General features: G+C 41.9%; 2 protein-coding genes across 5 annotated transcripts in view; both read left to right on the forward strand.

Annotated features, from left to right (window-relative positions):
• LOC104561392 (septin-2) overlaps nt 1-10419 on the forward strand; it is a 36015-nt gene extending 25596 nt beyond the window's left edge. For 2 of the 3 annotated variants that reach the window (XM_062010228.1, XM_062010227.1), the window contains exons 12-13: nt 3035-3128; nt 9660-10419. In XM_062010228.1, the coding sequence (XP_061866212.1) occupies nt 3035-3103 (69 nt within the window). In that variant the 3' untranslated portion in view covers nt 3104-3128; nt 9660-10419. The remainder of the gene's footprint in view (nt 1-3034; nt 3129-9659) is intronic. The other variant, XM_062010229.1, reaches the window with a different exon arrangement.
• A 2805-nt stretch (nt 10420-13224) lies between these two features.
• The window catches only part of SEPTIN5 (septin 5), a 38325-nt gene continuing 35475 nt past the window's right edge, over nt 13225-16074 (forward strand). Inside the window, exon 1 of one of the 2 annotated variants that reach the window (XM_062010225.1) lies at nt 13225-13313. The gene's annotated coding sequence lies outside the window, so the exon portion shown is untranslated. Of the gene's footprint in view, nt 13314-13365; nt 13459-16074 lie in introns of those variants that run through there. The other variant, XM_062010226.1, reaches the window with a different exon arrangement.

The following is a 16074-nucleotide window of genomic DNA, read 5'->3' on the forward strand; positions in this document are numbered from 1 at the left end:
TCATGGTATGCCCTTGATGCTTGCAATCCCCCACAGCGAAGCCAACACAGATGTTGATATGACATCAGTTTCAGTCTTTTGTGGGATCTTTTACATTCACCTTTATTAAGAAGAAAGATTGTTTCTGCTGATGCATTAGGTCTGGTAAGGTGAAGACATACCAGTTGTTTTCACCTTGTATTGTAATGTATAGGGATGGCTTTTGTGTCCTGTCCTCTACTTGAAGAGATACTGTCAGAGACTGATGTAGTTACTCTTTCAAGTACAGTACAGCTTGATTCTTCTTTTTCTATGTTTAATTTTAATTTTACACTTGAGCTGGCAGGACTCTTACAGTGCAAATTATTTTCTCACCAAGATAATTATGTGCATTCTTCCTCAGTTATTACCTCTAACTTTAGCCCTGTAGAGACACAGCCAGGTTTCGTGTGTGATATCTGTTATTACTCACAGGTTGTCTGCTAAGAATGCTGTTAGGAAACTGATAGTTGTGAGTTTGCTTGGAGCTCTTGAGAAGCCACAGTTACATAGCAGAGAGCAACCATTCTGACTTTTTTTTGCATATCAAATCCTCAAGGAAAGCAACAGGATGCAGTGAAGAAGAGAAGTGTGCTTCAGTAACTTTTTATTTTAATTTTCTTTATTTTTGCCAACTTTCCTTATGAAAAGGAAACTTCAGTGATGACTAACCTACTAATGGCTATAGGAGACAGCAGTGTGCCTAGCTTATTTTTTAACAGGCTTTGTGCCTGAAAGTTTTTTCTACTGAATGGTGCTAAAATAGCCTCAGAAACTTACCATTATTTAGATAATGGATGAGGCAATCACCTCACCAGTAGATTTCAAAAACACCACATGGAAAAGGAAAATCATCTCACATTTTTTATGTTGGAGCAGAGTAGGTCTGCTTGTGCTTTTGTCCTGACTCACCTTTGAGTCATATGCAGCATCTGATTTCTTTCATGGTATGGGCATATTTGTATCAATTAAGGTTAAGAAAATGTGAAACTCGATGCTATATTTAAGTTTTAAAACATGATGTTGGCTATTAGCAGCATGCTGTGATTGTGCAGTCACCATAATACATGTGCAGCAGTATCTTCCCCTGTGATTACTGAATGGTTTCTATTTTGGGAATGTTTCATAGCTCAGCTTGGAGTGCTCTTGGGAAAGCTCAAGTAGGCGAGCTTCCAAAAGCTAGTTTTATTCTGATGGTAAATCTGCAGAGAGGCAGTTCAAAAGACCAGGTGTTTTTACAAGCTGATGTTTGAAACATTTTTTTCCATGGGCTGTGGCATCAATACAACTCTCATTTCTGAGACTTTCTGCCTCTTTTATATTCCTTCATCCTGCATCATTATACCATCTTTTTTCTATCAGAAGCTTTTTAGCCTTAAATACTTGTATATTATTATTATTGTTATTATATACTGTATATTAATAACTTTATTGTATACCTATCAACTTGATGTAGATAGGTGTATAAAATCATTACAGACTTAGCTGTATCTCATGCTGTTCCTGTGTGAGCCTCCTTTTGTCAGTCATAGGAACCTGAATTAACCTCTACTGAACCCTGTGCTGCTGCAGCAAGAGGATAAGCATCAGTTTATAAGCCAGCTGGGTTACCTCTGGCTATGCTGCAGTCTCAGTTTTTAACTCTTTAGTTACTCTTCAGTTTCATACTCCTTCCCAAATCTATGTCTGAGGCCAGGCAAGAAAAAGTGACATAGGCATCTGCAATTGGTTTTGACCTGTTCTTTGATGCTTCTGTCTGTCTGGGTTTGGATTTTTTGCTTGTTTGGGTTTTCTTTTAAAGCAAATAGCTCAATATCACATAGGTGTAGTCAGGCATTTATTACAGAATCTCTTGTATTGAGTGTGATGGAGTAAATAGTATCACAATAGCTAATGTGGTTGACTGGATGAAAGACGGTATCATTGTTTAAACATAGTGTTTTTTGAGTGGAAGAGTGTCCCCCCAATAAACAAAAGCAATTCTCTACTTTTTCCTAAAGGGAAAAAAGCTGGATCTAATAAAAGCTACAGAATTTTTCTTCAGAACAGTGAAAACTTGATCTACAGCCTCAGAGTGTTATATGATCTCCAGTCTGAGATGGAGTTCATACTTCATACAATGTGCGTGGAAATTTCAACCTATTTCTTTTCCAGTTTGTAAGACAGGGCACTTGCAATTGTGTTTGTAGAGCTTCCTCATCTCCATCTGGAAGGAAATACCTAATCATTTGTAAATCAAATTAGAGGTATTTACATATACATTTTGAAAAACTATCTCAATGTTTCATATATTTTCTTGATAACATGTACTTAATGTTATTTTTAAGGAAAAAAAGCACATTATATATAACTGACCTTTTATGAGATAGAAACTAACTTAAAAATGTCCTAAGAAAATGCCTTAAGGAAACAGTTATTTCCAGGAAAAGTCATTGTTCAGATATAAAAATATTGTTGCTTAACATGTTTAGTCTGTCTTTCCAAATTTTGTAAACATCTTTCTGTTTTTCACTGGAAGAAGTTTCTAAATTCTATCTGCATGTTTGGCTGTTACTGTTGCTAAAAATTTGTGGAGCTCTCTGGTTAGCCCCAAGATGAGTATTCATGCATGCTGTTGTGCTTTGAGCACTCATATCAGAACAAAGCTGCTTCAGCTCACTCAAACAGTGGATCTCTGTACGCACCTAAAGGGTATATTTTCTTGGGCCTGGAGGTTAAATGTTGATTCACAGGTTTGGAAAGATAGCTAGCTTCAAAAGATATGGATTTTATTGCTTCATTTTCATTGAAAGTATTGTTACAAATCTTTTGTGAAAGTTTGCTGTAATGCAGTAAAAAATCTGAGATGGGAAGAACAAAGTATTCAATGATGTGAATTAATTGCATGTTTCCAATTTGTAAAGAGGCAAATTGAATCTTCATTCTACCGTGGAAATAAAGAAAAAGATTTACAGTTTCCTGGATTTTGGACTCCTTGTGAAATTGTTTTAAATGTGTGGGTGTTTTTCTCTTACAGCTGCGCCGCATGCAGGAGATGATTGCACAGATGCAAGCCCAAATGAGGATGAAGCCGGGTGATGATTAAGATGCTTAACATCTGATTGCATCAGGTATTACTTTTTTGACTTGTTTACTCCTCTTAAGTAAGATTTTTCACATTGTTAATTTTGTGCTGTGGACTTGCTTTTACACTACTTACAGAAAAAAAATGAGTGATGTCCTGGGCAAACTAGAAAAAAGGTCTATGCAAATGTCACCTTTCTAGGTGTTTTAAGACCTGTAAAAGCTTATCTTCAGTTCCTTATTTTTGGGTCATCTGGCTTTGTTTCTGTTAGCACAAGCTGCTCAGAAAATTTATTTGACTATATAGAAAGAAAAGTTAGAGTGTTTTGGTTTATGCAGGCTGCTGAATTTATAGCAGTTTTTTCAAGGAACCAAGTGAGATTTTTAGACAAACCAGTTACATGCACCAAATACTGACCTCCTTGATGTTATATGTGATACATTAGGTGGGATCAGAGTGCTACAGGAAAAAGATTCTTGTAGCAAATATTCATATGTTCTTCAGAATGTATTTCTGCTGGAATATTTTTTAAGGCAAGAATAGAAAAGGATATGAGGAATCTTGTTGCTTAATACTTCAGTTTAATACTCCAGTTGTGATTGCTGGTCTTCAGGAATGTAAAGCTTGAATAAAATGGATTATATTATCCCTTATGACCTTGTGGCAGCTGCCAACATTCCAAGCCTAAAATAAGGAGATTTTTTTTGTTGCCTTTATTTGAACCTTTTCTCTTCCTGTTTATATTTTAAAAAAGCCAAAACAAAACCCAAAAAACCACAACCCCCCAAAACAGAAGTAGAAAAAGCCTCCTAAAGCGTAAACTTATGCACTTGGGTTCTTACCTAAGCTGAAGTTGATTGTTTTACTGGTATGTGCGCTGTGGTCTTTGAGTGAAGTAGTTAAGGGGGAAGAAAAGTGTTTCAAACTTAGGTTTCTTAACTGAGAGAGGAGACTTCACACCATGTCTTCCAACTTCCATACTGAGAGATATTTTCCCAGAGCTGGGAATCTAAACACTGAGGATAATTTTGTGGCTGACCATGCAGTGTATGTGATAGCAGTGTCTGACATATATCTTCCTCAGACAGGAGCTGGTAATTATGAAGCCTATTAAATAGTTCAGTCTGAAATGAAGGCCCAGAGTTTTTGTGATGACTTTGTTACCATGAGGCCAAATTCTGACCACTTGTGGAAATGGCTGTTTGATGCAGGAAACCTTACACAGTGCAAATTATTATTACACTATGCTTTGTGTGGCTTAAATCACACTTAATCACATGACATCCTTTAAACTAATACCCAGGAGGATGAAAAACACCCTAAATCTAATAGACTTGTCCATAATTGTTGCTTGCAGAGCACAGGATGGCCAATGGCTAATATCTTCAGAGCTCTCCAGTTCCTAGGTGCTGGATTTGCTGTGCAATCAGTACGTGAGTGCTAACAGGATGCAGTATTCCCACTAACGGTTAGCCAGTAATGGCAACAACACTGCCCATACTTCACAGCTTCAGGCAATACTGGATATAGCATTTACAAAAATGGAGCATGGTTTATCCCAGGCTGAGTTTGCAGCCATGGATACACGAGTAAACAGTTCTGAGCATACTCATGTGCCTGCAAGTGAAGTGTTGCTTTGTAGATGCTTCACGTTGCTAATCTGGAATCCATCTTGGACCCTACATGTGTTAAGCACCAGAGCTTTGCAAATTTAACTAAATGTCCCCAGGATTTTATTTCTAACTAAATTGAAAATTTAGTTGGTCTGAAATGTGTTGAATGTGAACAAAGCTGAGGAGGATTTGAGTGAGATCTTCGCATGTGGAGCTTCTACTGTTTCTTTGTGGTCTGCTAAGCTATGTTTCTGCTGCTGCTATGGAATTCATTGTTTGACAGGTGGCTTTCAGGACAGAGTTTTGAACTTCTTTTTTTTTCCTCTTGAGATATTGATAGGTAGAAAGATACACTTTTAGTGTAATTTGTTGGCTGATATGCAGAGTCAGGACTGTAATTGCAGTCCTGCTAAACCAGAGTATTGCTGTATGGTCCTGTCAGCATGTTGAAGTGAATTCTCACTAGAGCCTAGCCTTAGGGAAGTTTCTGTCTTGCATGTTAAGTGACTTTGCAGTTATGGAGGAATGATGATTTCAACCTCCAGCATTCCCATCAGATTTATTTTCTGTAATTTGTTGAACTCACTATTTCCAGAGAAACCAGGAAACTCGTAATGAACTCAGTGGTTAACAGAACCAAACTGCCAACAAATGTAAATGTGCTTGGTATCAACATTTTTGTTTTATCACTGCATATCTTGAGCATCTGTTGGGTTCTAGTTTTATAAGAACTCTAAAGGATCAGCTCTGCTACCAAAAACACTGCCTCTCCTCTAGTTGCTCTTTTGCACTCTTATGTACCTTTGTGCTGAGTAAAATACATAACTTCATAGGTAATTTATGTTAAAAAACTAATGGTTTTGTTTAATTTGGGATAAATATGTATTTAGTGATTTCTTCAAAAGTCCCTTAAAAATATTTTCCCATTTGTAAAGCACAGATAGAAAGATTTCAGACAGAGAAGTATGATGTTAAATACCTTAATAGTTAAAAGCTGGAGAGTAAACAGGAGGATAATGAAATGTGGTAATATCCACATATCTGAAGTGCCCACTTCTGGTTTCAGATTTATTTCAGGGTGGGGAGAAGACTGATGAATGCTTTGGAGTTTTCTGGAAAGAGCCTGGCATTGCATAATGATTTCAGAAGTGCTACACTCAAATCCTTGCCAAAAAGACCGAGTCTGCATTATCATAAAATGCTACACAGATGAGACGAGTGGAAGGTCTGGTTTGCCTGATCCCTTTTGAATGGAGGCATCTTTAAAGGTTTTATGGAAAGAGCAAAGGAATAATTTACTTCAAGCAGTTTCTTTACTTTAAAGGCTAGAGTAAGACGAGCATAAGGGCAATGACAAAGGCAAAGATCCTACAGACAGAATGTGTTTAAAGCTTCCAAAGAGGATAGATAGATGTCTTGCTGTGGAGAAGTGGAAACCTGAAGGGGGATGAAGAGGAGTACTGGTGGAGAATGGGTTAGAGGTAGGAAAGGGAGGTGATTTTGGAAACTATAGTGACCAGTGTGCCAACTGCAGTCTTTGACAAAAGCCTGTCTTACTTTACAAGATGATGATGATGATTAAGAGATTTTGAGAGCAGCCCTAACAAAGGTGTGTTGACCTACACTGTTTTCAGTAAACACTTCCTAGTGTCTTTGCATGTGGAGGTGTTTGTAGCAGCCAGTGAGAGCAGAGCTAGACATCAAAATACTCTTGGAATAAACAGGAACAATTTTTTTACCCAGACTTTTGATGTACTAATCTTTACAAGTCCATGGGAAACATAAAGGCTTCAAGACAAGCTTGATTTTTTTTTTTTCAGATTTTTTGCTTCCAAAATGCAAGACACTGCTGTGAAGTGTAGGAGCTTTTTATATTTGACAGCTCAAATGAAGGATGGGAGAGGAAGGAGATGAAGGGGTGGAATACGTTATCAAAAACTAAACCAGATTTAGTTTTATTTGGATACTCCAGTACAAAATGCTTTTGAAATAAGGCTGCAGTAATTCCAACAGCATATTTACTAGTTTCTGAACTTGTCCATCTCAAATGAGCAATTATGAAAAACTGGAATTATTTTTTGCAATTGAAATAGTTATTGGTGGGTGTTTTGTTCCCTTTCCTTCTCTGTTTCTGAAAGCATATGTCTTTGCAATCTGTTTTCCTCTCATTATTCTTACAAAGCTGAGTGTCTGTCTTTCACTCAGCTTCAAGATCATACTGGGACAAACCCATAACAGAAGCCAGGCTATGGAAAGCAACTGTAGGCAACTGGAAATGTAGTTACGGTTAGGGAAATGTGTTCAGAAAAAAAACACAAACCAAACATCTTGCACTTAAAATATTAGTAAGGATGCTGAAAATTCTTTTAGTGTAGCTCATGATTTCCACAAGTATTTTAAAGCTTCCTGAGCTCACCAACACTGTTCTGATTCTTGATAACAAGAGTACCAAAGGCACGAAGAAGCTAGTTCTTTCTGCCAGTGAATTGACATCATTTAAGAGAGCACCACAAAGCATTGCCATAGCAACCAGCTTTCTAAAATGATGCTGCTGAATGCTGAATTGATCTGAGGAGAAGTGTCATTTGAGGAGGTGAAGATCATGTTGTAGTTTTTGGCAGCTGAAATTAAGAGCCTAGAGAATGTGTAGCTTGGACAAGTATGTAGTATTTGGAAGAACTGCCTGGCACTGCTGGTGGATGTTTCTCTGGCTAGAAACTAGACTAGAAAAGCATCATCATTTCCAGCTCTTCTCAGCTCTTCTGTGAAGTTCCTCAACAGGCCCTGCATTGATGGGCTAACACAAATTTTAGTTTTTCTTACAGTAGACTTGTCACAGAAATTGTTGTTTTTCCTCTGCTACTGTACAACTGAAGTGCTGAACGTGTGTTGCTCCAGAGGACCTTGAAGTTAAACATGTACAGAAAGACTTTAGCAGTGTCCTCAAGAGCAATCAGTCTTGTATCTGGGGCCCACCTGTCCTTGTGTATAATGTGCAGAGAGCAAGGCAGACTTCAGATGAGTCTTGTAGTCCTTAATGTATAGAGCAACTATATATTGGGAGTGTGAGTGACAAAATGAGATAAAACTAGTGAACAACAGGTCACTGGTGTCATCATTCTTTTTGGAAACATGCCATTTCTCAAAGTTCTTGCTAATGATTGGACACTCAAAGAGCTGTAGGTACAACATGAAATGGGTGCTATTTGAAGAAGTATTTAGGTCAGGGAGAAAATGTAACTGCTTATGAAACAAATTTGCCTCACTAGGAATTCAGAAGTGTACATGGAGAGATGTCAAGTTGCCTTGCACTTGAAGCAGCTGAGAGGGACTCAAACCCATTCCTTCTCACAGCCTTTGAAACCATTGCAAATATAGGATTCTGAGCTGTCTGACTGAGGGTGCAGGATCACGTAGTGCTAGTTATGATACTTACTGAGTGAACTTTGTAATGGCATACTGCAAAAATGTATTGTCTGTCTTGGATAGTGGTATGAATCTCCATTGCAGATGGAGACATTTATTAAAGCAATATGCTGGTGAAAGGAGGATGAGGACCAATGTTAGCCTAATAAAACTGGAGATCAAATTTGTAAAGAACAGTGTCAACCTAATCTGTCATAAAATACTGTCTCAGAAGGAGATTGGGAAGAAAAAACAGTGAAGTGAATCCACACCAAGAATGCACAAACATACTTTGCCCAAATGTGTTCTACAGGGATATAAAATGTGGACATTGTGTTGCTGCTGCTGGTAACATCAGTGTGTACCTGTGCTGATAGCCTGAGCCTACGTGTTTATTGAAATTCCTGTCTTTTTGTGAGCCAGAAACATCATTTACAGCGTCCTCTTGAGGTACCTTCTGGAACAGATTAAGGTTAGGCAGACAGTGGCAGAAATTTAGTTTCTCTTTAATAGTCAATGTAGCATGACAGGTTATTTAGACTTTCAGTGCTGGATTTGGTTAGCAAGGTATGGACTCTGTCTTTAAAGCCTTAATGGTGGCTTACATGTTCTGGTGGTTATTGGAAATAACGACCTCCTTAAAATGTTAAGTAATGTGTATTGAACAGAATCCCCACTGTGAGAATGGCAAGGAGCAAAGGGGCCTGCTGTCAGCTTTCCTTGCTGCTTATCCCAGCTGTAGTCAGCAAGTATAGTCGGGATGAGTGTTGCAAAGTGCTTTATAAGTGAGCTGATAAAACAATCTCTTCTAGGCTTTCTTTTTTTCTATACAGGTGAATGTTTAGATTAAGCTGTTTTTTGTTGTTGGGAATGAGTATTTTTGAGACTGGAGAATTTGAGGTGTCTCCCAGGTTCTCAATTTGACACAGTGTCTTAAGCAGGGCTCAGTTTTCAAGGAAAGCTGGAATTTTGCTTTCTTCGTAGCAGCCTTTTTGATTGGCAAGTAGCTACAGAGATATCCAAAACTGGGAGCTATTTTTTGACTGGCATTCCTTCCTTCAGCTATATGAATACTGCTGTGTGAACACTTAAACATCTATTTGCCTTCCTGTTTTACATAAGCAGTGTCATAGGAGTGTTTGAGCATGACGTCAAGATTGCTGCTTACTTTTAGCCCTGTTTAGATAAGTGGTTTTTGTTTTTCTCAACAGAAGTAATACTTCACATAGCAGGCTGAGGTTGGTGTCTTGTGTGTGTTACTGTTGAGATGTCATAAAGTTCTTGTAGTTTTCCAGATGAAGGAAGGTGTGGGTGCTTAAAGTACAGAACTAAAAATAAATCCTCATTTATGCCTTCTTATTAGACATTTGCAATACATGTTTGGGGCCAAACTGCATCTGACTTGGGTGATCTAGTCCTAGTGTAGGACTCTGCGTGCAGTAACTGAAATGCCCTGTTCCCGGGATGCTGCTTTGCTCTGCAGGGCTCAATAGCCCAAGTACTCTAACGGCTGAGAGTTTGTGCCTTCTAACCTCTTTGTTTTCCACTTCTGTTTGCAGCAGTATACCGTTCCGAAGTGGATGAGTGCTCTGTTTTCTTTGACCTGAATGATAACATTCAAATGCAAAAGCTGGATGCCGCAGATGTTAAAACAAAGCCTGCAGACCGTGTTGTAAAACGGCTGAGTTGATATATTCAGTGTTAATCAAGTTATTGTATCTTTTTTGATTCTTTTGGTAACACTGTCATACTTAAAAATGTGGTTTTATTATCCTTCCTATACCCTTTTATACCAAAACTGATAAGAGTACACTGTCATTGTGATGGGTTTAAGGAGTTAATCGTGTATCTGCTATTCTGAACAGTTTTGTGGTTAATACTAAAAGACTTTGTGGCCTGTTTACAGTGAATGTGTGTTTGCACAGTATCATAACTTTCACCTGCCATTTTCAGTCATTGTGTATCCTATCAGTTTTTCATAACTTTCTCTGTGCTTTTATTACTTTTGAAGTTTCATCTCTGGTGATTTATATTTGTATCATGTAGGAGAAAATGCACAAAACACTGACGATTCACCAGTGATGCAAAGATGCTGACATTTCTAAATCATTGTGCCTTAACATACCATAAACACTACACATGCCAACAACTTCTGTGATGCCTCTGAAGATTTGTCTTCAGGTCTCAAGTGTTGATTGGGAGAATTTGTGTCACAGGCATTTTTATCTGTCAGCTGAGCAGCGGCATGTATCGCATTTTTATATACCATAACCCTAATTTTCATTGAAGTTTTGTAATAAATTGTATGGATGTGGAAAATGTTGAATTTTGAGTGGTTTTTGTGTTCTTTGGATTTTCTAAACTAACTTGTGAAGTGTTGTAATAGTGTTTGTGCATGTTCAAAGGAATAGTGACATTTTCCCTGGAGAATGAAGCCATTTTCTGGAATTTGTCTACATACAAACTGCTTTGATTTGATTTCAAAACAACTTTGAAGGTGTTTTAACTGGAAGTCGGGCAGCAAGACTTTGCATTTATATTCTCCCCCCTCCCAGAAGTTCATTAGGCACCTACTGGCATCTTTTGGGTGGATAAATACCTTGGAAAATCCAATCTCACACCTTATTTTATACACTCATGAATGTTGCTCTTTCTTCTGTGCCTTCCCTCAGTATACATTTCTTTTCTGCCCATGTTTGTAGTCTTGTGTGTATGATACATGCATACATGTAAATTCTTATGCAAGTATGGGATTGAGACACTTTGTCTTCTGTACCAAATTTAGGTGTCTTTGATGTAATGTTTAGCTCTAATTTTACTGACTAGCAAGGAGTGTTTAATCAGGACAGGATGAACAAATGATTTGCATCACAGGTATGAGTATTTGGCTTGCATTTGGAGTTGAACTGCATAAAATGGACACTACAGCAGCATTACAGTGAGCTAACGATGTAATGAAGCTGAAATGGAGTGACAGATCTGTGTTCATGCAAAGTCTCTTCAGGTTTTGTGAAGATTTGAATTGTGAGCACGGCTGTCCAGGGCCAAGGTGAGATTTAACGACAAACGGTTTCTCACGATAGCGTGCCATTATGTGCATCTTTCTTGTGGCTTTTCTTACAGAATTCTGCATCCTATTTGCAACGTTTTTCAGATGATGTGCTGTCCTTTGTGTGTTACACTTGGGACAGCCACACCCCTCCTGAGAAACCAAGACTGGAGTTACAAATGTTAGTTGCCTACTGGATTAGATCTGTGAACGTGAAAGGTCCCAGAACACACCAGGACAATGAGGAAGCAGCCTTTCAAAAGCATCTAGTCTTTCATTTTTATTAAAAACAGAGCTTTATTCCTCACGCAAGGCACCTGTAGTCACTGTCACTATTCTTGAGTGGGAAGCCTCGGTGAACAGGTTTTTACTAGCAGATCCTTGTTATCAATGGGTAGTCTCTGCCTTCTTCAGGCTGGTGGATTCCAGCTGGAGCATTGTGGCTCAGAACCTCATTTTTATTTTAATAATTGTCCAAGCAGAGCTTGCAGTACTGCTGATACTACACAAGTGCCTTCCTTTCAAGGCTTAATTTTTATGCCTTCTGCCACTTTTTTATGTTGACTGATGTTACTCTTCAGTTACATTCTAACTCTATTTTGTTAAACTACTTCACAGTTAATGGGAAAATGTGGAGTTGTTAAGCCAAGTCTTTGCTATTGTGAATATCTCTGGATAGAGGACCCTGGCTAGAGCCTAATTTCTGACCTTGCATTTCCTCTCCTGTTGGTGTTGGCAGTGCCAGGGCCATGGAGAAGTTGCTTTCTCTGACTTCTACCCTGGCCTTCCCCAGGCTGACAGCTTCCAGCACTGAGACCCACATGTACCTCTTTTGGTGTGGGATCAGGGAGCAGTTGACTGTGGTCCTTTCAGTCTTCATTATATTTAAAACATTGTGGCAGACTATAAAGCAACTCAATGAAGGCTGCTTAGCTTGTTGGTGCCTTTAATTGTGGTGTAGAGTCTCTAATGGTCTGTGGCTCTCCAGCATTTAAAACCAAGCAAATATACTGACAGTTGCCTGATTTATTTTTTCTGATGCTTTGAATCGATGGCTAAAAGTGAACTTGGGCTGAGCTAATGGAGTTTTACAATATATGTGCCTGGGGTTGCCAGTCTCTGGTCTTGGAAGTGTCTCCTTGTTTTGATATGAGGGATGTTTTGAATGAGAAGGTGGAAGAAATGGCTGATAGATCCAGTGATGGATACAAAGGTTTGAAAAGTTGTTACTATGGTATCAGTGTCGGTTTTGTTCCAAGGAAGTTGTGTGTCCTTGTATTTGTGCAGCCGTTGCTGTGCCAAGCTTGATCTGCCCTGTATTCAGAAGAATTTCAAGTCTATTATTTACCTGTCCTTGCAATGTGGAAGACGTGACCCTTTCCTGCAGCTGGGAGATTGGAGGAAGGATTTGGGTGTCCAGAGGCTTCACATCTGACTTACCCTGCTCCTTTACTTGAGTGGCCTGTGAACTGTTGTCAAACTGTGTGCTTCTACTGCCTTTGGAGTGTTTAAAATTCATTTCAGTTCTCTCCTGCTTTTTCTTAGTTATATTGGCAGCTTTTACCTAAAATAACTTTCCATATCCCCTCTTTAAAGCAGCTGAATGGAAACAGAGCCCACATGCCGACGGCGCAGCACGGCTGCACTATGATTCAGGACTTCCCACTGTATTTTGAGATGCTAAATCTGGGTACACATTTCCTATTTATTCCATTTGTGTGTGTTTCGGTGGTGGGGGTTTTTTTTCTTAATGGTGTATTGCTTCTCGATCGTTTCTGTTGGAGAGCTGGGAGTGCTTCCAGCCGTGGCGGTTCAGCCGTCAGCGGGGTGAGCAGCGGCACCGTGGAGGATGAGTGCTGGGCGTTACCGGGGCCGGGCCCTGCTGGCGGGGAGCCGCTGCTCGGCCGGCCCGGCCGGTGGGCGCTGCGGGGCCGGGCCCTCGGCGGGCCGAGGCTGCGGGGCCGGGCGGGGCCGGGCGGGCGCGGGGCGGGGCGCGCTCCCGGGATTGGCCGCTGCGGCCCCGGCCCCTGGGCGGCGGCGGGGCGGCCCTGGCGGCGCACACACCCTCACACACGGCCCTCGAGCACAGCTGCAGCGGGCGCCGGGACGGCCGGCGGCACCATGAGCACCGGCATGCGCTACAAGAGCAAGCTGGTCAACCCAGGTGAGGCGGCGGGGACGCGCGGCCGCTCCGCCCCGCGGCCCGCCGCATCCCTCCCGCCTCACTTCTCTCTCCTTTTCTCTCCCCGCCGCCGGCTCCCGCCGCGGGCATCCCGCCGCCGCCGCTCCGCGCTGCAGAGGAGAAGCAGGTAGGTGGGCTCCCGCGGCGCGGGGCTGGGGCGGGCGGCGCCGCTCGCCCGGGGCTCTCTCGCAGCCGATGCGGTGTGGGGGGTGCCCCCTGCGTGGGCACGGCGGCCCCCGGGCGGCGTGTCTCGGGGCGACGGGCGTTTCGCCGGCTGCAGCTCCCTGCGTTTTGCGTGGGGTTCCTTTTTTTCCGGGTGCCGCTGGGTGTGTCGGGTGGGCTCTGCCGGAGCGAGGCGGCGCAGGGGCTGGCACGGGCGTTTCAGCATGAGGAGCACGTCTCGCCGTCGCTCGCTGCCTCTCTCTGCCCGGCCGCAGCACAGATGCGCAGGCACAGACCCAGGCCTGCCGCTTGCCGCTCCTCGCTGGGGTAGCAGACCGCCGCCTCGCCGCTGGCCAGGATTTGGGCGTTAGGGAACATCTGGTTTGCTTTGCAAAGCAAATAGCTATCTGGAGACGTGCCTTTGCGTCCTCCTGGAGAGGGGAGTGTGTGTGATGCAAACGGATGACATCGATGGGGGGTTTTTTGTTCGCTATTTAGTATTTGGAGGGTTTTTGGGGTGTTTGACAGGAAGAGGAACCCCTCTTTGCTGAGCATGAAATTCAAGGTAAAGGCTGTCAGCAGAGTCCCACGTGTCCCATAGGATCCATCATCATGATGTAGGCAATGTCTGATGTATATGAAGAGCTTTTTATTCTCACAAAGGTGGGGATGGTTAACACAGCAGGGCAGAGCAATAGTCCCTGCAGCAGGAAGCTGCCCACCCACTCCCAGCCTGGCTTGCATTTGCCTTTAGGTCCAGTTTTTCTCTGAACCTTCAAGTCCATATGCAGCAAACACCTTATCTGCCGGCGATGACACTGCATGGCCTTTATGGGCCATGGAAAAGCAAATGTGTGTTCTAGCAGCCTGTACATTCACCTGGCCACTGCAGGAGATGGTGTTTCCTTACATCACGCAGGCTTGGGCACTGTGAAAAGATTCCTGTGCATTTTGTGATCTGCTGATTGCAGTGAAGACAGGAACAAAGTAAATCCAGGGTAATACAATGATGGGGTTGTCGAGTGCATTTTTCCCAGGCTACTTAGAGCTTCGCTTGTATTTTGTAGTTTATTTGCTAATAGTGCTGTTAATTCTTGGTTTATTTCTGGAAGGAAACGTTAGAGAACATGTTCTAAAGCTGTAGAAAATTTGATGTAAGCTGTGAACTGGACAGGAGCTTTGTGACCCCTCCCCTCCCCCCCCCAAAAAAAGCACCATGGTCTTTTTTAGTTAATTTGTTTTTCAATAAAGAAGGAAAGGTATATATATGGCTCCTTCCCAAGGTAGAGATCAGAGAAGTGTGTTGTAGATGTTACCATAATTCCTGAAGGCCTCTGTCACGCTTCATAGGCAAAAGATGGGCTGGAGCCTGTACCCCAAGAGCTTGTGTCTGCAGGGGGGTGTGGTGTTCTGCTGGGGTAAAGGAGGTCTGCCCTCACATCCGTAGGGGTATGGTGTGTATGCTGGGAACAGAGGTGGGTCGTGCATGACAGAGCACAGTTTGTTATGGATTTGTGCCAGCCACGTTACTGGTGGATGGTGGCGGGAAACCAAGCTGTGAATACAAAGCAATCTGTTAATATGGAAATGAACATACAAAACCACAAATGATCTTTATTTAGCATCTTTTGAGAGCAGCAATTTTCTTCCTGTGTCACCTCCTTCCAAATCCTCTCACATCTGGCAGCAGGTGACAGTTTAAAAGATTTACTGAAGCTGGGATTCCTGCTGGAACCAATTTTTCAGACTTTATTCTAAAAGCTATTTTTCATAAAGACTTGGGAAATGAAGTGAGCTTCTGAGAGGGCAGTACAACAGCCTGCATGTAAGTAGGGTAGCCTTTGGTAAAATCTTAATAATGCTGATGACCGAGTCCCAAAAATGGAACAATGCGATGTCAGAGAACGCGTCTTTGTCGTCTCTCGTGGTGTAGTCTGGGCTGCCACACTGTCTGGGTCCAGGGCACTCTGACTTGCAGGTTTGACTCTTAATTGCTACCATTTATGAAGAAAAAAATAACAGTGGCTTCTCCACCTCTGATTTTTAAAGGATGACTTCTGAATTGGTGTATTTGGCATTGAACTCATGTGCCGTTGAAGAGGGTTTGATGCTGTGTCCGGGTGCAGAGCATCCAGCTTTCTGAGGGGGAGGGTTGTGGTTTAAGATCCTAGACTGGAGTGAACAAGTTTCTGGCCTGAAGCTTTACAGCAGGTTGCTTGGTGAGACAAAGCTCCTTGTTCAGCACCTCAAAGAGGAATGATTTCTCTCCTAGCAATTTGTACACCGCTGGAGTTCTAAGAGATTCTCGTGGTGAAGCTGGGTAGGCAAATGAAGTGATGACTAATGTCCCATGTGCATCAGAGCAGGCCCTGTGTAAGGCAAACCCAGCAATTTGTCAAGAGTATTGACTCGAGAACCAAAGAGGCCAAGTGCAGTAGATGGACACTCTGCCAAAGCCCAAGGTGTTGCTGTGGGAGGAGTACAGGTGAAACCTCTGAAAGACCTGGTTAAACTGGAGTCTCCTGGCACACTCCTGCAGAACATGCCTCCTAGCTTGTGTTGTTGGTGTGCATTTGTTTGG

Source organism: Colius striatus, chromosome 17 (genome assembly GCF_028858725.1).
Source record: "Colius striatus isolate bColStr4 chromosome 17, bColStr4.1.hap1, whole genome shotgun sequence".
In the NCBI taxonomy this organism is placed as follows: Eukaryota; Metazoa; Chordata; class Aves; order Coliiformes; family Coliidae; genus Colius; species Colius striatus.